This window comes from Maylandia zebra, linkage group LG3, assembly GCF_041146795.1.
Source record: "Maylandia zebra isolate NMK-2024a linkage group LG3, Mzebra_GT3a, whole genome shotgun sequence".
Lineage (NCBI taxonomy): Eukaryota > Metazoa > Chordata > Actinopteri > Cichliformes > Cichlidae > Maylandia > Maylandia zebra.
In genome coordinates, this window is record NC_135169.1 from 59,120,321 (window position 1) to 59,144,436 (window position 24,116).

The following is a 24,116-nucleotide window of genomic DNA, read 5'->3' on the forward strand; positions in this document are numbered from 1 at the left end:
GGATTTTCACACAGCTGAATAAACGTTAAACAGGAAACTGATTAAACAGAAGTGTGAGACGGTCGAGAGTTTACGCCAGTGTCCTGTTATATTTTAGATAGCAAGGAGCAGACGGCCGAGTTTATTAAACTCCACCGAGACAGCAGTGACGCAAATCTGAAGGCTAGACCGTCCCATTTCACAGCCTCGCACTTCCAGCCTTTTCGGTCTTTGAAGGACCCGGCCCACGTAGACCGCGAATACCGGGTCCTCCGAAGGATGCAGCTGACGTTTTGGGACAAAGCTAGTGTGTGATGTTCTTTCAGTGTTGCACTTTGTAGACGCTCCCTGAGCACTGGTCTCACAGCCAGCTGCACATAGAGACCAGTGTTGTTAGTCCAGGTCAGAAGATGACTTGTTGGAATGAAAATGAGCTTGTAGTTTGTCTGCTTTAATAATGTGACTGGAAAAAGGTGTTGGACTTCAAATATGTCCATTTCTTTCACACTTCACCTTTAAAAGTGAAGCCTTGTGGTTCCTGGAACGGAAAAACACGACATTTTCAAGTCTTTGTCCTGTTTTTATGAGAAATGTACGACTTTAATGTGAAATATTCAGAGTTTTTTCTCTTGTTGTGTTTGTTTGAAGCTGCTTCCTGTTGGCTTCAGCTGTTTGGAGTTTCCATTTTCTAAACTTCTACATTCTGAACCTTCTTCAGCTCTGAACAGATGATGAAACACTGAATGATTTCAAGCTCACACTTTGTCTAATAAACTTACATCTTTCATTCTTTATACAGATTGTGGGACTGTGGTTTGTCAGAGATCAGCTGTGATTATCTGGCAGCAGCACTGAAGTCCAACCCCTCCCATCTGAGACAGCTGGACCTGAGCTTCAACAACAAGCTGCAGGATTCAGGAGTGAAGCATCTGTGTGGTTTCCTGGAGAGTCCAGGATGTGGACTTGAAACTCTGAGGTCAGTCAGCATGTTTTAGTTGTGCTGAGATGAATATGATGTGAAAGTTGTGCTGACACTAAACTGCAGACATCAGGCTGATATTATACTGATCCACACTGAGGATCTTCATGGTAAAGTCTGTTTTCTTCTTCTCTGGTTTAGTCCATTGACTGCAGCAGAACAATGTTCACATTTCAAACAGTGAGACTCAACGTATGGCCCGCGGCCCACACGCGGCCTGCCCACCTTTCCTGATTCAGAGAGAGGGGACCCTGATTAACTGTGTAGTGTTCTTCCTCACAGTTCTAAGTATCAGACACAACAATGAATAATCCACAGCTGACTGTCTTTAGCAGGTCAAAGGTCACGGCACACAGCAGACAGTGGGAAATATTATAACTCTGATCATTTATCAGCACATATCCATATGTATAAAAACAAAGCTGACACTGTGAGACTTGATCAGAGGTGTGATCATCACAGCAGAGGCCTTTGTGTCAAAGTCACTGAGGATCAAACAGAAACACATGAAGCAGATTTTCCTGTTCTGGCTTTTTATAGCAGATAACCTTCAAAATATTCTGCAGTCCATCAAAAACTGAAGCAAACCATGAATCAACATGTGAACATGAGCTGATGCTGCTGAAGTGAAGCAAAGTTACAGAGGTTTGATTACAGACACAGCTGAGAGTTTGTAATCTGTCATCATTTTAAAAGGTTTACATTTCTTCAGTATATCCACATTTGCAGCTGCTACCTCAACCTCCACTTGTCCAACACAACTGCTGTCCACTGCCTCCATGACATTGTGATTTTGCTGTTGGTCTTCTGTCAGATCTTCATCAATCACTTCTGCACGGGGCACACCTTCAGACTCTGCAGCTGCATAACGAAAGCCTGTAAGATAAAATTAGACATAAGGTAAATGTACACCAATATTCCAATGACAGGTGTGTGATTCATCTGGAAGTTATGTGCGGATTAGTGTACAGTGATAGCAATTTAGTATGTTTTTAGAGGGGGGGGGGGGGGTTGTTTACCTCCGATGGGTGCTCTTTTTCGCTTCCGTTGCGTACGCCTTGAGTGCTGGTCCGAGTCTGATACAGGTATGTCGTCATGCCCCATGTGCAGTGTTGGTGCCCAGTCTGGATTTGTTACATCCATTTCATATGCTGGTTTGCCTGCAATAATGCCAAATCATAAGCTACTCAGTCGACATGATGTGGTTCTGCAGCATCACACATTAGCATGTTTTATCTCATTATCTATGACCTCAGCACGTTGAAAATAACACTAAAAGCCTTTCAAGAGTGATATGAATTAATTTAGAACTCACCGGAAAGAAAATGCCATGAGCAAACCAACAAAAAGCTGGGGATTGCAGAGAACTCGATATCCCCTCGTCTCACCGCTGCAATCCAAGCCTGACGTCTTTGTTTAGTAATATCGGATACATGGGATCCCTCACGTTGCCTCCAGGATGGAAAACGATGAAAAGAGAGCCCGTTATCCAGCTTTTTGCCTTCACGATCGTGTGATCTAACGTTGCAACCGACAACACAACACGTACGATCCATAGCTGAAATGGTATCCTTTGGCTGGCCTACTGTCATGGCGGAAGGGGGCGTGGCCCATCTCCCATGACATCACGCTCCAAAGCCCTATAGGTGGGAAAATGTACCATGTCGACCAATCAAAAATGATATGGAAACATGACATTTGGTTGTTTAGCAAAAGGGGGAAGTTTTAGGAGTGACCGGCAAGAGAGAGCGAGTGAGCGAAAGAGAGAGAGAGTTTTGATACGTGAGAGATTTGTGACGTTTACCGTGTTTGGTCTCAAGTTAGTTTGTTGTCTTGTGTATTTAGTGTGTAGCTGTTGTTTTGTTTTGTGTGTCAGTTCTACTAGTGATCGTCACAGTTGCTGCCTTAAAGCCAACAAAGGCAGATTGCAGTGTAAACGCTGAGTGACACACCTGCTGTCAGACCTGCAGGTTTATCCCTGTGCTGTTCTCATATGTGTTAGAGTGACACAAACTATTGTTTGACACCTGATTGTTCTGTAAATAGTTTGAAATGATTATATGAAAAACGTCTGAGCCTTGGCTGCATTTTTTGGTAAATAGTACCATATAACTTTGTTGTTTGCAAAACGTGTGCGTATTTTTAAAAATGTACAATCTCTATTTGCATTTCAAGTTATGAAGATGATTCGTTAAACATGTGTGTGGTTTTTACAGTCAAAATATCACTTTCTACTTGTATTTTAAATTTTGTCTGAATTTAGATAAATTGTGCTGATACAGTTGGTCAAAATGAGAAAATAACAGATAAACTGTTTTTAAAGGTAAAATATAGAGGCCACATCAAAAGTAGTCAAGAAGGGTTAAAGGCTAAAAGCAAAGTTGTCACCAAGTACTGTTTATATTTGTGTGTATTGCTGCAGCTTTTTTGAGTATTAATTTGGTGCCTTTGTGTGAAATAATGGTATTGTGAGTGATCCATATAGTCACAAAGAATAGCCACTTGTTTCTGTGCTACCAAAGTTCCCCGGCTTTCATTCAAAATGTGTTTATCGTCAGCACCTGCACATTAAACTACTTAAACATTATAAATGTCTTCAAGCTCACACTGAGGCCTGTGGGGTACTATCAGCCACTGAGACAGTACACACATTTATATGTGTTTGTATATGAATATTTCATACTTTAAGACTGCCTGTTTATTTTAGGGAGATGAACAAAATACATTGGAATTGTACAAAATAATATCATGGATGATAAATTAAATAGATTTTAAGTAGATGCTTGTGCATTCTTAAAGTCTTATATGTTGAACTGAACTATGTGATCTGTTCAAAGCCTTAATCTTAATTTGAAGTGAAATGTGCATTTTGAGTTTATACACTATGTATATAAGGCGACCGTTTCCTTTTGCAGTATTTTTGTGTGGTGTACTTTTCTATGTCTTAACAAAAGGGGAACAAAGGTGTTTAAGTTCACCTAGGATGATGTGTTTTAATTTTCACATGGTCTTGCTTGAATTTGACCCTGACAAAGGCGTATGAACTCTGTCAGCTGTTTGGAGTTTCCATTTTCTAAACTTCTACATTCTGAACCTTCTTCAGCTCTGAACAGATGATGAAACACTGAATGATTTCAAGCTCACACTTTGTCTAATAAACTTACATCTTTCATTCTTTATACAGATTGAGGGACTGTGGTTTGTCAGAGATCAGCTGTGATTATCTGGCAGCAGCACTGAAGTCCAACCCCTCCCATCTGAGACAGCTGGACCTGAGCCTGAACATCAACCTGCAGGATTTAGGAGTGAAGCATCTGTGTGGTTTCCTGGAGAGTCCAGGATGTGGACTTGAAACTCTGAGGTCAGTCAGCATGTTTTAGTTGCGCTGAGATGAATATGATGTGAAAGTTGTGCTGACACTAAACTGCAGACATCAGGCTGATATTATACTGATCCACACTGAGGATCTTCATGGTAAAGTCTGTTTTCTTCTTCTCTGGTTTAGTCCATTGACTGCAGCAGAACAATGTTCACATTTCAAACCTTTAAAGAAGAAGAAAAATCCTCCACTGGATAATTCACTGTGAAACTCTCCAACTCTTCATTCCACCTTAAAGTCTGTCTGACACTGAAATCCAAAGCAAAATGTGCGTTTGCTTTACAGACAGCAGTCCAACACAAACATACACACATCATCCAAAACACAGTCCAACATCCAAATCTCCTCCACTGCCAGCATGAATGATGGGAAAGAGAAGGAGGAACACTCTGACATTCAGGGTTAGAATGAGTTTCATGAAGCAGACTGTGAAGATCAAAGCTGCATTAGAAAGCTTACATGAATGAATGAGTGGACAGAAGTGGACAGAGATCATCTGAAGCACTTCAAAGGCTTTAAATCAGCACATTTCTCTTTATTCTTTATCAACTCTGTTAGTTTCTCTCAGTTTTCTGTGGAATGAAGCTAACAGCAGGCTAATAAGATGCTGACCAATAGGTTTCTATTAAAGGTTGTAATTTGTATATGAAAAAGTGCTTTGGCTCAGCAGGGATCAGCTTACAGGTAGAATACAGCTGCTGGATGGGATTAGCATGGCATAGCTATCTACCAAACTGCTAACTGGGGGATTTCAGGCCATCTATGGATCAATTTTGCTAACTGTTTATTCAGCTTAGGCTCACAGGGCTGCAGCCTGTGCCCTAGCTGTCATGGGGCAAGAGGCGTGGTCCACCTGCACAGGTGAGCAGTCCATCACAGGGCCAACAGAGAGAGACAGAGAAGCACTCTCTCACATCCACACCTACAGCCAATTTAGAAGCACCAATGAACCTAAGCAGCATTTCATTGGACTGTGGGAGAACATCCAACCTCCACAGAAAGGCCAACAAGCTTCAACCTACAACCTTCTTGCTTTAAGGCACTAGTGCGAACCACTTTTCCCCATTTCAGCCCAAATCCTGCATCTTCCTGTTTCTGACTCCAGGCCAGCTCCACTAACACTTTCTCATCAGACACTGCCACCTAGTGGAGGAAGTCTTAGTTCCATTTGAAGCTCCAGATGACAGTTAGTTCCTTTACAAAGAGGTGGAGGTGGTGGGGCCACAGCACCATCATCACTGAGTGCCATAGGACACTTAACCTTTGTTTCCATATGCTGGGAACTTCCTGTTGTTCCAAGGAGGACTGGAAAAATGTGTGAAAATCTCCCAGTCAGTTCCTCACAGCACACTTCAATCATTTCCCTCCCACAGCATCAGGACCAGGGCTTTTTCTCTCTTTGGTCCCACTAAGAGATTTCCACACAAACACCTCATCAGTGGGACTCTCAGAGCTACCAGCCCTTTGCTACAATCACAAAGCTCTTCATTGAAATCAATGATATCAAAGCTGGAATCAAATGAGTCCAAGTCTTCTGCTGATTCAGCATCACATTCATCTTTGCTCCTTGTTCTGCATCCCCACCATGGACTTCATTCCTTTCCAAGCCAGCCTTGAGTGTCCTTTATTCAGCTCATCCTCTGCTTTACTTTTACACCTGATTTTAGCTGCTTTATCTCTCTTTCAACAAGTTTCTGTGCCTCAATCTTTTTCTTCTCTCCCTCATAACAAGACAGCTTCTTCTGCCTGAGAACATGTTGGAGTGATTTACAAATCCAGGGCTGCTTATTGGGGAAAATACTTCCTGTTTCCAAAGTAATCCCCATTTTTCCCAGAAAGAAATGTAAGTAGAAATCGATGATCTAAGTGAGAACATGAGCCTTTAACAATAGCAGCAAAATATCTCTCCAATCTCAATACTCCCTCTCTCGACCTCTGGAACACCAGAGGTCACAATACATTGTGTTGGGTCACTCCTCGGCCCACTCAGCTGCTTCCATATCCATCCATGGCATCATGGACATCGGGGTCACCACTCCCGCTCTGACCCTCTCTAGCCGTCCTCTGGCTCAGCAAATCAGACAACCTCATGTCCTCTAAGTGGCCCAGTAATAAACACCAGCTCCCCCTCGAGAACACTCCATGCGTAAGATTAGGTTTTTTCTGCGTCCCTCTCTTGTGGTCCATCATGCCTCGGGCCTCCAGGATCCTCACCCCCCTGTGGTCGCCGAGATCTTGTGTAAAGCAAACCAAACACCTTTTCCTGCACCTCCCTAACTTATCATCTTTGGGACTCTTTAATCAAAAGCCTGATCCTAATTATCTTCTTGACTTATTGACTTGTATTTATATATATTCTTCAACGTTACTCATCATTTTAAAACTCTTAAAACGCTGCTTTCACGTCCCTGCATGCGTTTCCTGTCGCTTGCCTTATCTAATCATCAACATCCTGTACACAGAAGTCTCGCTGCTGCAAGGCCTCCACTCTGACCTAGAATCTCCTTTCACAAGAAAATCATTATAAGCTTCTATTCTACTAAAAGATCCAAAAAAACAACCACTTTAATCAATTAAGTTTAAGCATATAAGCAATTACTCCTGCATACATTTTATCACAGCTAAACGCTGCCTTGAAACAACTCCTGTGTGTTAACACTAACTTCATTTTAAAACTCACATTTCCTATGTTATAACCTGTTTTTGGTATAGCCTTTTTATTTCATCTTGCTCCTTTGATGTAACAATACCTTCTCATTCTAGTTTATCAGACTTAACCAAAATATATGCTTTCCTTCCTTTGGTCCTTATCTAAAGCAAGAAACTCCTATTCAGTTCCTCTTTTCTGTCACTTGTTACAGGGCCAGCTCAAGTTCAGTTAAACGCTAAATTAATTTGAGGCCTTTTGCCTGGAATCAATACTGTCATGTGTGTTTATGGACTCTGTGTCTGTAAGCGTGTGCAATCCTTCAATAACTCATATCATCCTCACAGTAGATTGGCTAATCATAGCGCTAGCCAAAGGCTCGTGACCCACAAGAGACGAATTGAGCCACAACTCCCTTAAAGGCACAAAATGCAATATGTATAAAAAGTCATTTCTACGTATAAGCTCTCCCCTTTATCCTAAAAATAAATCTATGTAATATCTGTATGTGTGTCTTCTATTCATTAATGTAATTGTCAGTTATTTTCTCTCTTTATTTTACCTTCTTTTTGTTTACCTCTTTGTTTGTGACGTGGACATCCCTAAACCATCCTGAGTTCCGGCTTCAATTTCAACCCAATTGTACCCTCTATTCTCGCAGTCGAACTCGTCTGGGCTTCACCTTCCCACTGGCCCCTGTGCCCTTCTCTTAGTGTCCTTTGTTGTCTTGTGATCCCCAGCAAACACAGTCTGTTTCTTCTCTGTTTCTTCTCCGTTGCTCTTTTCAGTATTTTCCTTTTAGATTAAATCCCAGCCTGGCAAAATATCCCATTCAGTGTCTTTAAACAGTTATGTCACACTGTTCTTACCAGCCTGCAGTTCACCGTGCATTTTCCATCACGTGCTTTTCTTCCATGCTGCTGCTGGTATCGTCAGTGTAGTTTCAGTTGCACTGTCTTTTGCCTGCTGTTAATTCTTGAAGTCCACGATGTTCTGTCGGTCTTCATCAGGAGATTAACTGTCCTATGAGCTTCTTCTCAGGATCGGGACAAGTGGGAGGTCAAGCTGTAAAATTTTAAGCCAAAATCTGGCCTGTTTTCCTCCCAATTCTGTTAATCAATGGTTTTGTACTCAAGATTCTAGGTTGAAAGAAGTCCACCTGTATTGACACACTAAAGCATACAATTAATATCCTTTTCATTTCTTTTCTTAAAACCTCCATTTGCTTCATCTGCCTGGAGTTTAACTCGTATGTTTCTCTCTCTGTGTGCTCACTTGTCACAGTCAGTTCCTTTTATGGGCATGCAAAGTTCCTGTCACACACACCATTTCCTGTCAACCTTGCAGCTGCTCAGAACCATATTTTCTGTTTCTATCTCTCCTGTTTTGTTTTTTTTACAGGCTAATAAAACTCTTGTTTTACTAAGTCTTGATCTAAAACAATTCACCCTTATTTCACGCACACACTTCTAAATATACTAAATTCTTTGCGTTTGTCAGATCGTCTCACACACACACCGCCTTTTCTCTCACACTTCCACTTCTGCACTCACTCTACTATCAACTTTCATAGTGTTATTATTATTTATTATTTTGTACAAATCACACCCAATCACTCAAAGCCTGCTACTCACAGCATTCACACACTTAAACTGTGACAAGAGTTGAGGAATATACTCACAACACGCTTTCCTAAGAGTATTTCAGACATGCCTTTCATAATCAGAAAGAGCAAGTCAAAGAAAACAATTGAAACCTCTATTAATTCTCACAGCACACACATAGAATAGAAAAAATAAAACACACCAGCATTTATTGCTGATGAGAGGTTACTCCTAAAAGTAATATGTTAGTCTTAAATATATACAGTGCACTCACTATATTTATATATCAAAACTCAGTCAATTACTATACATCCACTACGGCAACTCAAAACTTTATTTATAGCCCTCTAATGAACATAAATGGCGTCTTAAACACACACTCAACAATGTTTGCAGCAGTATTTGTAAAACCAACTGTGGTTTAAACAGTTCACTGCTGACTAATTTGCATTTTCACACTCACACACACACAGTCTAAAAATAGCTCCAGCACTGCCTCAGACTCCTTTCACACAGAGATCTCTTATTTTATATTACAAAGACGTCTTATATTTACAACCACTGTCACATCTGGCAGCTTTAGCGCCTAAACAATTTCGACAAATTTAAGTTAACGGTCCAACCGATAAAGTCCAACTTTTTTGTGATCAATTAACCAGTATCTGTCCAACTGGCCTCATCTCTAAAATCCCTAACTCAATTTAAAAGCGTCAACCAACCCAAACTTTGCCTGAAGCTCTATTTTTGGCATTTCACAGCCAAGGCTTACCCCGAAGTTTTAAGTTAAAGTTACACGCCCGAAGTCCAACTTCTGCTGGCCAAAAAAGCGCAGACTACCGTTCCAAACGGTAAGGAGACTCTAACTCCTAGTTATTCTGGAGTGCCCCAAGCTCCACAGTGACCAACTGACTATCCCTCTTCGAGGACAATGCCTAAGCGTCCTTGGCATTGGCAAGCGTTACCTCTGAGCACTGCGTTTCCTATCAGTCCAACTGACGTTCTTGAATAATTTATAATACTTTGGAACAACAGTAAAACAGCCAAAAAAGTGTAAGACTGAAGCAGGTCCAACCTTATAACCAATACGGGCTCCACCCCAAACAATAACCAAATTCCCTAATATACTAAAATCACTCAGCAGTCCAACTGCTTTCCACGGTCCAACCGTATTAAATCCTTTCGCGGTCCAACCGCATTCAATCATTTTTAGCAGTCCAACTGCATTAAATCCTCAGTACTGTCATGAGATTCTCATCAAAATCAAAGCAGACATTCCCCAGTAATTTCAGTGAGTAGACTTTAATTTGTAATGTCCAATTTGGCACACTTTGGAAATAATTCAACAGGTAGTGCCTTACCTTTGGATAAGCGGCTTAGAACAACAATGAGAAAAAGAGAGCTGATTATTAGCTCATCAAAACACAAAACAAAATCACAATGAATTATCGGTTAATTTCATTTAAAATAATTCATTAAGTATTTATGTACAATTCAAATTAGTTAATTACATATTTTGTTGGTTTGTTTTCTATTTTAATTATTTTACTGACACATTTAATGAATTATTTAATGATGTATTTATTTAATTCACGTTGCTACTCCTGGCCCTGCATCGCTGTTCATAAATACATTTTATTTGTCAGCTTCACCCATCAAAGTCAGGGGGCGGGGTTAATGCTGATCAAGTCAACACCATTGCTTTGGTCTGGTGGGCGTTCTTTTAGTGGGCTTTTCTCAATACTAAGTAGGCCTACACACCAGGGTTTGGACATGTGTGGACCCAAACTATACTTTTACCCTTTTTTGTGTGTCACCAAATACACTTTAATATTTTCTAGACAAGAATGTAGTGGCATAATCTTTAACCTCTTTTGGCTCCAAACAGAAGTGACAGACTTGAGCAGGGTTCATTTAAAGGCTGACAGAAGTGGAGTGGTGACGGGGAGATGTTTGACAGGACAGTGTTTCAGCCTCCACAGGTTCATGTTGTGCTCCATCAGTCAGTGAAGATGAAGTCAGTGCTGATGAGGCTGTAGAGTGTGTGAGGGATGTGAATGAGGATGATGAAGATCTGATGATAGCAGATAAAAACAGGCTGCAGAGACTTTGAGCCATACAGGGCACACAGTGTGTGTACAGAACAGCTGAAATCATTATGGAGGCCTCACTGGAATATGGAAGCATCACAGTACAGCTTCAGTGAAGCTTTAAAGTCTCTGATATGAGATGAGAAATGAAGCAGCCAGAGCTTTTTCATGAGTGGAAACCCACTGTGACTGTGAGCTGCTGCTACAGCCTCCAAATTAGCCAGCAGCTCATCCTGCTCAACATGGACCTGTGGTCAGAGTGTGTGCTGGATAATCCGGCCCAGGATGAGGCCAAACTGACATGGGATGAAATGTCTGTCACATAATTGAGCTTAGTGTAGTTTCATTTCTGCACAATTTAAAACAACCAAAACTTTGTTCTGTCTTTTCTATGTTATACTGTAGACTTTCTTTGATACTGTGTCCAAAAGGAGCAGCTTTTACTTTGAAGGGGAGCCGTCCCTGTTTCCTCTTCAGGTTGGATGATGGAAGCAAATTAGTAGCTGTGTCCCAAAACGTCGGCTGCATCCTCCAGAGGCTGCATTTGAAGGCCGATTACGTCACAGCCAGGCGATGAAGGCTGTCCGTATTTGTCGACTCCTTCAAATGTGCCCGACAAATGCGTCCTTCATTTCACCGAATTTGAAGGATTCGTCGGGTGTGTCCTTCGTGGCCCACCATATCCCAGAATTCATAGCGTGGCCCAGCCAAATTTCAGCTGCCAACAATGGCGGCAGCTACTAAGTTTTCAAATTACTCTTATTAATCTTTCTGGGTCACAAAATAAACTTTTAACATATTTTCAGGTGAGAAAGTAGCTGTGTAAACTTCAAATATCTGCTTGGTTTATCAAGACATCACATATTTGCAAAAGTGTGCCGACGTTTTCGGAGACGTCTGTTACCCACCCGCTCGCTAGCAAGCCGGGGGGTTCAATGGTCACTCCAGCCGGCGAGAGCAGCGGACGCCCGGCTTCATCGTTTTCAGACCCCTGCTCTTTCGCTACTCAGGTGAAACACGATATATAAGTTACTCGGATAACTTAAAAATGTAATTGTTTGCCTTTTTTCTGTGTTTTATTTGTTCCGGAGTAAATCGGTTTGGCTGAGATCAAAGTTCCTCCGGGATTTTCACACAGCTGAATAAACGTTAAACAGGAAACTGATTAAACAGAAGTGTGAGACGGTCGAGAGTTTACGCCAGTGTCCTGTTATATTTTAGATAGCAAGGAGCAGACGGCCGAGTTTATTAAACTCCACCGAGACAGCAGTGACGCAAATCTGAAGGCTAGACCGTCCCATTTCACAGCCTCGCACTTCCAGCCTTTTCGGTCTTTGAAGGACCCGGCCCACGTAGACCGCGAATACCGGGTCCTCCGAAGGATGCAGCCGACGTTTTGGGACACAGCTAGTGTGTGATGTTCTTTCAGTGTTGCACTTTGTAGACGCTCCCTGAGCACTGGTCTCACAGCCAGCTGCACATAGAGACCAGTGTTGTTAGTCCAGGTCAGAAGATGACTTGTTGCAATGAAAATGAGCTTGTAGTTTGTCTGCTTTAATAATGTGACTGGAAAAAGGTGTTGGACTTCAAATATGTCCATTTCTTTCACACTTCACCTTTAAAAGTGAAGCCTTGTGGTTCCTGGAAGGAAAAACACGACTTTTTCAAGTCTTTGTCCTGTTTTTATGATAAATGTACGACTTTAATGTGAAACATTCAGAGTTTTTTCTCTTGTTGTGTTTGTTTGAAGCTGCTTCCTGTTGGCTTCAGCTGTTTGGAGTTTCCATTTTCTAAACTTCTACATTCTGAACCTTCTTCAGCTCTGAACAGATGATGAAACACTGAATGATTTCAAGCTCACACTTTGTCTAATAAACTTACATCTTTCATTCTTTATACAGATTGTGGGACTGTGGTTTGTCAGAGATCAGCTGTGATTATCTGGCAGCAGCACTGAAGTTGGAATTGTACAAAATAATATCATGGATGATAAATTAAATAGATTTTAAGTAGATGCTTGTGCATTCTTAAAGTCTTATATGTTGAACTGAACTATGTGATCTGTTCAAAGCCTTAATCTTAATTTGAAGTGAAATGTGCATTTTGAGTTTATACACTATGTATATAAGGCGACCGTTTCCTTTTGCAGTATTTTTGTGTGGTGTACTTTTCTATGTCTTAACAAAAGGGGAACAAAGGTGTTTAAGTTCACCTAGGATGATGTGTTTTAATTTTCACATGGTCTTGCTTGAATTTGACCCTGACAAAGGCGTATGAACTCTGTCAGCTGTTTGGAGTTTCCATTTTCTAAACTTCTACATTCTGAACCTTCTTCAGCTCTGAACAGATGATGAAACACTGAATGATTTCAAGCTCACACTTTGTCTAATAAACTTACATCTTTCATTCTTTATACAGATTGTGGGACTGTGGTTTGTCAGAGATCAGCTGTGATTATCTGGCAGCAGCACTGAAGTCCAACCCCTCCCATCTGAGACAGCTGGACCTGAGCTCCAACAACAAGCTGCAGGATTCAGGAGTGAAGCATCTGTGTGGTTTCCTGGAGAGTCCAGGATGTGGACTTGAAACTCTGGGGTCAGTCAGCATGTTTTAGTTGTGCTGAGATGAATATGATGTGAAAGTTGTGCTGACACTAAACTGCAGACATCAGGCTGATATTATACTGATCCACACTGAGGATCTTCATGGTAAAGTCTGTTTTCTTCTTCTCTGGTTTAGTCCATTGACTGCAGCAGAACAATGTTCACATTTCAAACAGTGAGACTCAACGTATGGCCCGCGGCCCACACGCGGCCTGCCCACCTTTCCTGATTCAGAGAGAGGGGACCCTGATTAACTGTGTAGTGTTCTTCCTCACAGTTCTAAGTATCAGACACAACAATGAATAATCCACAGCTGACTGTCTTTAGCAGGTCAAAGGTCACGGCACACAGCAGGCAGTGGGAAATATTATAACTCTGATCATTTATCAGCACATATCCATATGTATAAAAACAAAGCTGACACTGTGAGACTTGATCAGAGGTGTGATCATCACAGCAGAGGCCTTTGTGTCAAAGTCACTGAGGATCAAACAGAAACACATGAAGCAGATTTTCCTGTTCTGGCTTTTTATAGCAGATAACCTTCAAAATATTCTGCAGTCCATCAAAAACTGAAGCAAACCATGAATCAACATGTGAACATGAGCTGATGCTGCTGAAGTGAAGCAAAGTTACAGAGGTTTGATTACAGACACAGCTGAGAGTTTGTAATCTGTCATCATTTTAAAAGGTTTACACACTCAAAAAAATGAAACGTTGACTTTAATTAAAATTATTTTGTCAACAGGTTCCACGAAATTGAATTATGTTAGTTTAAAGCAAAAATCTTTAGTTCACCTAATTTAAAAAAACTACTTAAGATTAACAAGACATATTTAAGACTAACTAAATCAAGTTATGTTGTATGAACATAGATAATATATTTTCAGGTTAGATAGTTTAGATTAGTTACTTCAACACATTTCTTATTTGTGGCAGTAAAATGTTAAATTTAAGTTAGATTAATTCAAATATTATATTTTCAGCCACCTTGTGCTTTATTAATTAGTTTTACATAAATCTATTTTGTCAACAGGTTCCACACAAATGAATTAAGTACATCCAACTTATTTTTTTAAATTTATTTTATTGCCAACACATTCAGTGAGCATTTGTGTAAACCCAGTCCAAAATAAAACACAACAGCTCATTAGGGTTAGTAATTAACAGTATGTAGACAGATGCAACATCAAGACTTTAAATTAAATGTCTGTATCTACCAGAAATAGAAGAAAAAAAAAAAAAACGCATTGAAGATCACATAACACATTGATAAGATGACACTTGAGTTATGCACATGTGATGCTAGTAAGGTCTGTGAGTGTTTTTTTCTTTTAGTGTCTAAAATGGATAGCAAAGTTGCTATTTGCAATGATTGCTTAGGGTCAGTCCAGTAACACAATGCCAATGAAGTGCTTTCCTTTAACAATGCAAAGTAAAGTGTCCACCTCAACAGCCACAATTTAAAAAAAAAAAAAAAAATGTAACAACAACAACAACAATAATAATAATAATAATAATAATAATAATAATAAATAGTCCACTGATATTAGCAATCAAAGAAAATTACGTCACCATCCCAAATAAAACTTTAACAAAACATGCCAACATTATGGTCTAACAATAAAACAGCTTGTCAGCGTTCAGTTTTTTTGCAATAGCACAGCAGTAACCATTTAACACTCGCCACTGTCAACATTTATTTTACCAGTGTTTGGGCAAAAAACTTCAGATGGAAACATTTTAACATGGAAACAATTGTTCGTCTTTAAAAGTCCACAAAATATACATTCATCCTGCATTCCCAACTTGGATGATCTGATATCCTCGTGTTGGTGTTGTTCCCAGACCATCATGAAAATGTTGTTCCAGGTTCAACATTGCAAGTGACCAATCACATTGTTGTGACGTTATTCTATTCCAAGCCATTTGTGCATTTATGAAATTCCAATGTTGCAAGGACAATATCAATTCTGCTTACTGTTTATTAAAGGGTTACGGTTAGGGTTAGGGTCAGTTGATCGGCGGACAGAGGCGGTTTCACGCAGCTTAAGTACAGTTTTTTGTTTTACGCCGGTTTTTCCCGAAGTCGCAAAAGTATGACGTCACAACATTCTGATTGGTCACTTGCAATGTTGATCCTGGAACAACATTTAGTATGATGATCTGGGAACAACACCAACACGAGGATATCAGATCAACCTCCTAACTTACCCTTAATTTTAGTATGTATTGCAATTACCTTTACAATGCACACAATGTAACACAAACTGAATATGAACATATTTCCACCTCATAACAATATGCCTTGAACGCTAATATACACACCACCCTTCAACATTTCTGGTGCAGTATCATCTCTCAATTAAATCCTTTAAATCTCAATGCTTTTGATTGTCTCTTAGCTTTCAGTCTTGATAATACATCATCTTTTTTGCATTCAAAACATAACATAAAAACATTCACTTCTGGTTTAACCTAAATCAAGGGATCAGATTTTACATATGTTTAGGTAATTTAAATTTTCCAACGTTTTGAGTACCAAACTTTGTCTTGCTTAATATAAATGTAAGTGCACTGTGCAGCTACCATACACTAGCTGTTTAAATTTGAAAATGATCTTATTAGCCATAATATTTTGCTACCAACAGAATAACGCACCTGTGTGGCTGGGGCCAAAGTTTGTCTAATTTTCTTCCCTGCAACGCCTCCTTTTTTCTTGAAGACTTTTATGAGCTGGTCAGTGTATTGGTCAAGTTGTGTAAAAAGCCTTGGAACATGTGCAGCAGTAGTAATCCTCACATATTCTGCTTCCACCTGAAAATATGTCAACAAACACAACATACTGTACTGTAAATATACATACTATATGTACACATATACAAACTAAAACTAATGTAGTAAGACCTCATTAAAGCTATAATTTTAACACAAACATTTACACAAAATGCTAATGGAGCCATTACAGCTTTTATTGTTATTTATCAAGTTCCAAAAAATATTGATCACAGCTGATCTGAAAAGAATTTCATGCCTCAGGCCCTTGAACTGCAACCTTTACCATGGTTCAGATGTGGAGAAGAAATAACAGGGGCATGGGATGGGTCACAAAAGAAAACTTAACTTATAAAACAGTTTTGTTTTTAAAAGTATAACAGTTCACATACCACATACAAGCTCAGCAATACTACATACACCACATCAGTATAGGAGGGAGCAGGTAAAGGCAGGATCTGAGATTTATAAAGAAAAAAAATAATTAATTCCTTAATTTCAAGAAGCAAATTATTGTTTGAATTACAACTAAATAAAATACTACTCAGAAGAAAAGCAAGAGATTGACACTGCCATGTGCTAACTTTCTATAGAAGCAATTATCACCAGGTCTGTCGACCTCCATTGTCTGTCCACTCATATGTCTTGAATAATTTTATTAAAAAAATTAAGTGTGTACTTTCACAAACTGTAATTTATAACTACATTGATATGTATAACTCCGCTAGGAAACATGCTGTATTTACAGACCATTTTTACATAATACAGATTACTGATAGAGCAGAACAATGGTGTCACAGTGGCTTTCACCCTTGACTTTTTGGATTTTAAATGTCACTTTATGCTATCCTTGCTATCCTATTCGATATTTCCGACTCTCGGATTACAGAAAAGGAATCCCAAGAAAGCAAATGGAAAAATAACCCCTTGAAAGAATAACCCCATGAACCCCTGTAGCTAATCCCTTAATAAAACAAAAAACAATAAAAATGTTTCTTACACAGTCCACAAAATAAGCATGTCCAGGACCCAGTAAAACTAATGTAAAACAAGCACACGCAAACGATATAACATGTCTTGTAAGACAAACGCAAAATATAACCATGCTGGACATATAGATACTACACAACATAGTCAAAGAAAAAAGTGGTCTTACCTCTCAAAGAAACAGCAGCTTGGCGCCAAAACAGCCTTTTTCAGTTAAATTTGAAGTCTTGCGCATGAGCAGGCACAAGCCGTGAAACCTTCTTGTTCTGCGCGGTTTCATTACAACTGTTTTTGCATTACTGCCACCTTGTGGATATACAAGGTATATCGATCCTAATTGACTTAACTTAAATGTTATGCGATCAAGTAACACATTAGTATTATGTACGTTGAATAATAGACACAATTAAGTAGACTTGATTAGAAAAACATATGTTAACTAGAAAAACATATGTTAACTTAACAAAAACATATATTTTAAGTAAAATGAGAATAAATAATTAATATACACTGAACAATCCACCTCATTCATTTTTTTGAGTGCATTTCTTCAGTATATCCACATTTGCAGCTGGTACCTCAACCTCCACTTGTCCAACACAACTGCTGTCCACTGCCTCCATGACATTGTGATTTTGCTGTTGGTCTTCTGTCAGATCTTCATCAATCACTTCTGCACGGGGCACACCTTCAGACTCTGCAGCTGCATAACGAAAGCCTGTAAGATAAAATTAGACATAAGGTAAATGTACACCAATATTCCAATGACAGGTGTGTGATTCATCTGGAAGTTATGTGCGGATTAGTGTACAGTGATAGCAATTTAGTATGTTTTTAGAGGGGGGGGGGGGGGGTGTTTACCTCCGATGGGTGCTCTTTTTCGCTTCCGTTGCGTACGCCTTGAGTGCCGGTCCGAGTCTGATACAGGTATGTCGTCATGCCCCATGTGCAGTGTTGGTGCCCAGTCTGGATTTGTTACATCCATTTCATATGCTGGTTTGCCTGCAATAATGCCAAATCATAAGCTACTCAGTCGACATGACGTGGTTCTGCAGCATCACACATTAGCATGTTTTATCTCATTATCTATGACCTCAGCACATTGAAAATAACACTAAAAGCCTTTCAAGAGTGATATGAATTAATTTAGAACTCACCGGAAAGAAAATGCCGTGAGCAAACCAACAAAAAGCTGGGGATTGCAGAGAACTCGATATCCGCTCGTCTCACCGCTGCAATCCAAGCCTGACGTCTTTGTTTAGTAATATCGGATACATGGGATCCCTCACGTTGCCTCCAGGATGGAAAATGATGAAAAGAGAGCCCGTTATCCAGCTTCTTGCCTTCACGATCGTGTGATCTAACGTTGCAACCGACAACACAACACGTACGATCCATAGCTGAAATGGTATCCTTTGGCTGGCCTACTGTCATGGCGGAAGGGGGCATGGCCCATCTCCCGTGACATCACGCTCCAAAGCCCTATAGGTGGGAAAATGTACCATGTCGACCAATCAAAAATGATATGGAAACATGACATTTGGTTGTTTAGCAAAAGGGGGACGTTTTAGGAGTGACCGGCAAGAGAGAGCGAGTGAGCGAAAGAGAGAGAGAGTTTTGATACGTGAGAGATTTGTGACGTTTACCGTGTTTGGTCTCAAGTTAGTTTGTTGTCTTGTGTATTTAGTGTGTAGCTGTTGTTTTGTTTTGTGTGTCAGTTCTACTAGTGATCGTCACAGTTGCTGCCTTAAAGCCAACAAAGGCAGATTGCAGTGTAAACGCTGAGTGACACACCTGCTGTCAGACCTGCAGGTTTATCCCTGTGCTGTTCTCATATGTGTTAGAGTGACACAAACTATTGTTTGACACCTGATTGTTCTGTAAATAGTTTGAAATGATTATATGAAAAACGTCTGAGCCTTGGCTGCATTTTTTGGTAAATAGTACCATATAACTTTGTTGTTTGCAAAACGTGTGCGTATTTTTAAAAATGTACAATCTCTATTTGCATTTCAAGTTATGAAGATGATTCGTTAAACATGTGTGTGGTTTTTACAGTCAAAATATCACTTTCTACTTGTATTTTAAATTTTGTCTGAATTTAGATAAATTGTGCTGATACAGTTGGTCAAAATGAGAAAATAACAGATTGGCAAGATAAACTGTTTTTAAAGGTAAAATATAGAGGCCACATCAAAAGTAGTCAAGAAGGGTTAAAGGCTAAAAGCAAAGTTGTCACTGTTGGGTCTGTGTTTCCACAAGCCCCGCTAATTCTAGAGACTTATTCATCATGAAGAAAACAAGACAGTCGATCGATCGATTATTTGTGCAAGGAAGGCCTCGTCTGTGTCCACCACGAAAATGACCACAGATCTGACCTCCTCCTGCTACCTTTTATTGGGAGACAGTTCACACAAAACACGTCAGATCAAAGCCACGCCCCCTGTGTTCTAAGACAAAGCATTTTATGTATATGTGTGAACTTCTGTAAGAGTGTGTGTGTGTGTGTGTGTGTGTGTGTGTGTGTGTGTGTGTGTGTGTGTGTGTGTGTGTGTGTGTGTGTGTGTGGGTCAGTCAGACCTCCTGCTGACCAAAGGGTCGTAAACCCAGGAAGTTTACATCAAAAGAAACAGATCTTCCAGATAGGATGTATCTACAATAAAACCTCCCCCAGCACAGAGTGGTTGGAGAGGTGGCCAGGATCAAAGGAATGGCTTTGATCCTACTGCTTGAACTAAGACTGTACAAATTTAAGAAACACAATGGCAACATTCAACAATTAGACTTAACAGTCACCAAGTACTGTTTATATTTGTGTGTATTGCTGCAGCTTTTTTGAGTATTAATTTGGTGCCTTTGTGTGAAATAATGGTATTGTGAGTGATCCATATAGTCACAAAGAATAGCCACTTGTTTCTGTGCTACCAAAGTTCCCCGGCTTTCATTCAAAATGTGTTTATCGTCAGCACCTGCACATTAAACTACTTAAACATTATAAATGTCTTCAAGCTCACACTGAGGCCTGTGGGGTACTATCAGCCACTGAGACAGTACACACATTTATATGTGTTTGTATATGAATATTTCATACTTTAAGACTGCCTGTTTATTTAAGGGAGATGAACAAAATACATTGGAATTGTACAAAATAATATCATGGATGATAAATTAAATAGATTTTAAGTAGATGCTTGTGCATTCTTAAAGTCTTATATGTTGAACTGAACTATGTGATCTGTTCAAAGCCTTAATCTTAATTTGAAGTGAAATGTGCATTTTGAGTTTATACACTATGTATATAAGGCGACCGTTTCCTTTTGCAGTATTTTTGTGTGGTGTACTTTTCTATGTCTTAACAAAAGGGGAACAAAGGTGTTTAAGTTCACCTAGGATGATGTGTTTTAATTTTCACATGGTCTTGCTTGAATTTGACCCTGACAAAGGCGTATGAACTCTGTCAGCTGTTTGGAGTTTCCATTTTCTAAACTTCTACATTCTGAACCTTCTTCAGCTCTGAACAGATGATGAAACACTGAATGATTTCAAGCTCACACTTTGTCTAATAAACTTACATCTTTCATTCTTTATACAGATTGGAGAGCTGTGGTTTGTCAGAGATCAGCTGTGATTATCTGGCAGCAGCACTGAAGTCCAACCCCTCCCATCTGAGACAGCTGGACCTGAGCTCCAACAACAAGCTGCAGGATTCAGGAGTGAAGCATCTGTGTGGTTTCCTGGAGAGTCCAGGATGTGGACTTGAAACTCTGAGGTCAGTCAGCATGTTTTAGTTGTGCTGAGATGAATATGATGTGAAAGTTGTGCTGACACTAAACTGCAGACATCAGGCTGATATTATACTGATCCACACTGAGGATCTTCATGGTAAAGTCTGTTTTCTTCTTCTCTGGTTTAGTCCATTGACTGCAGCAGAACAATGTTCACATTTCAAACCTTCAAAGAAGAAGAAAAATCCTCCACTGGATAATTCACTGTGAAACTCTCCAACTCTTCATTCCACCTTAAAGTCTGTCTGACACTGAAATCCAAAGCAAAATGTGCGTTTGCTTTACAGACAGCAGTCCAACACAAACATACACACATCATCCAAAACACAGTCCAACATCCAAATCTCCTCCACTGCCAGCATGAATGATGGGAAAGAGAAGGAGGAACACTCTGACATTCAGGGTTAGAATGAGTTTCATGAAGCAGACTGTGAAGATCAAAGCTGCATTAGAAAGCTTACATGAATGAATGAGTGGACAGAGATCATCTGAAGCACTTCAAAGGCTTTAAATCAGCACATTTCTCTTTATTCTTTATCAACTCTGTTAGTTTCTCTCAGTTTTCTGTGGAATGAAGCTAACAGCAGGCTAATAAGATGCTGACCAATAGGTTTCTATTAAAGGTTGTAATTTGTATATGAAAAAGTGCTTTGGCTCAGCAGGGATCAGCTTACAGGTAGAATACAGCTGCTGGATGGGATTAGCATGTCATAGCTATCTACCAAACTGCTAACTGGGGGATTTCAGGCCATCTATGGATCATTTTTGCTAACTGTTTATTCAGCTTAGGCTCACAGGGCTGCAGCCTGTGCCCTAGCTGTCATAGGGCAAGAGGCGTGGTCCACCTGCACAGGTGAGCAGTCCATCACAGGGCCAACAGAGAGAGACAGAGAAGCACTCTCTCACATCCACACCTACAGCCAATTTAGAAGCACCAATGAACCTAAGCAGCATTTCATTGGACTGTGGGAGAACATCCAACCTCCACAGAAAGGCCAACAAGCTTCAACCCTACAACCTTCTTGCTTTAAGGCACTAGTGCGAACCACTTTCCCCCATTTCAGCCCAAATCCTGCATCTTCCTGTTTCTGACTCCAGGCCAGCTCCACTAACACTTTCTCATCAGACACTGCCACCTAGTGGAGGAAGTCTTAGTCCCATTTGAAGCTTCAGATGACAGTTAGTTCCTTTACAAAGAGGTGGAGGTGGTGGGGCCACAGCACCATCATCACTGAGTGCCATAGGACACTTAACCTTTGTTTCCATATGCTGGGAACTTCCTGTTGTTCCAAGGAGGACTGGAAAATGTGTGAAAATCTCCCAGTCAGTTCCTCACAGCACACTTCAATCATTTCCCTCCCACAGCATCAGGACCAGGGCTTTTTCTCTCTTTGGTCCCACTAAGAGATTTCCACACAAACACCTCATCAGTGGGACTCTCAGAGCTACCAGCCCTTTGCTACAATCACAAAGCTCTTCATTGAAATCAATGATATCAAAGCTGGAATCAAATGAGTCCAAGTCTTCTGCTGATTCAGCATCACATTCATCTTTGCTCCTTGTTCTGCATCCCCACCATGGACTTCATTCCTTTCCAAGCCAGCCTTGAGTGTCCTTTATTCAGCTCATCCTCTGCTTTACTTTTACACCTGATTTTAGCTGCTTTATCTCTCTTTCAACAAGTTTCTGTGCCTCAATCTTTTTCGTCTCTCCCTCATAACAAGACAGCTTCTTCTGCCTGAGAACATGTTGGAGTGATTTACTAATCCAGGGCTGCTTATTGGGGAAAATACTTCCTGTTTCCAAAGTAATCCCCATTTTTCCCAGAAAGAAATGTAAGTAGAAATCGATGATCTACGTGAGAACATGAGCCTTTAAAAAGTCCCAGTGGGTGCAGTCAAAGCAGTCCCTCAGTCCCAGTATAGAGTCTTTGGTCCAGACTGGAACAACTGTGTGCCCAGTTTGAGCTCTCTTCAGTGCTGTGACCTGACAGACCCAGAGGGGCCATCACATCACATTTAGAAGCTCCCCTAATGGAGCCACAACACATGTCCAACACTTAGTCTGTCTTGTTGGACCAACTGGAAGAAATGATTCAAGGACTTAGTCACAGAACAGAGTTTCAAATCTCCAAAATCCAACTGGCTGCATCAGGACATATAGTCTGAAACTCTGCACAGTTTCCTGTTTGAAGCTGCTTCCTGTTGGCTTCAGCTGTTTGGAGTTTCCATTTTCTAAACTTCTACATTCTGAACCTTCTTCAGCTCTGAACAGATGATGAAACACTGAATGATTTCAAGCACTTTGTCTAATAAACTTACATCTTTCATTCTTTATACAGATTGAGTGTCTGTGGTTTGTCAGAGATCAGCTGTGATTATCTGGCAGCAGCACTGAAGTCCAACCCCTCCCATCTGAGAGAGCTGGAGCTGAGAGGAAACAACCTGAAGGATCCAGATGTGAAGCAGCTGTCTGATCTTCAGCAGAGTCCAGACTACAGACTGGAGACTCTGGAGTAAGTAGAGTGATGGAGTGAGTGGGTGGTGCTGTCAGCAGTATTGTACTAAACACAGTCAGTATGAAACAAAGATCCAGTGTTTCCTGTAAAGCTGCAGCTTCTCAGTGAAGCTGTGAGAGGAGAATGGTGACAGGCTTCAGGATTGGACACAAACACTTCCTGTTTCTGACCTTTATGGTCACCATGATAACGGCTGACACGCTCTGATCAAACGCTGTCAACAGCCAATCAGCTCTCTGAACAAAGCAGCACGCAGACCAATGACTGCATTCATTTCCAAGTTTAAAGCAGTGAAGAACACAGTCTGTAGGTGAGGAAGAATTTAGTGAGAGCAGATGTTTGGATGGAATTCCTCCAGTTAACAGCTGGAACCGTCCATCTGGATTGTTGGGCTTGTTGTTGGTGTAGCCAAGTACAGGATAGGGTAGGGGAAATTAAAGTAAGATGGAGAGAATGGGCCAATAGCTAGATTCGCAGGAGGGATAAAGGGAGTTGCGTGGAGAAAAATGACTGGAGCCACAGGTAAAGTTGCTATGAATTGTATTAAACTATTTAGCAACAATTTAACAGCATTTTATGAACAGGAATGAAAACATAAAATAAAATACAGTGACAGCAATAATAATAACAGTCAGAATCCTATCTGAGCTCAGATATGTCAGTCTTGCCGGCTTAATAGTCAGTGTTCAGTCAAGTCAAATCCAACAGGTCAAAAGTTTGTGATTGGTGCGATTTCGTCCTACCGCACTGTTGCAATTGTTCGTGAGAGAAGA

General features: G+C 40.4%; 1 protein-coding gene across 1 annotated transcript in view; it reads left to right on the plus strand.

Moving 5' to 3' along the window:
* Positions 1 to 24,116, plus strand: part of LOC143416843 (protein NLRC3-like) — a 46,224-nt gene that overhangs the window by 13,496 nt on the left and 8,612 nt on the right. Inside the window, exons 3-4 of the mRNA XM_076882494.1 lie at positions 20,633 to 20,809; positions 23,167 to 23,340. Of these exons, the coding sequence (XP_076738609.1) occupies positions 20,633 to 20,809; positions 23,167 to 23,340 (351 nt within the window). The remainder of the gene's footprint in view (positions 1 to 20,632; positions 20,810 to 23,166; positions 23,341 to 24,116) is intronic.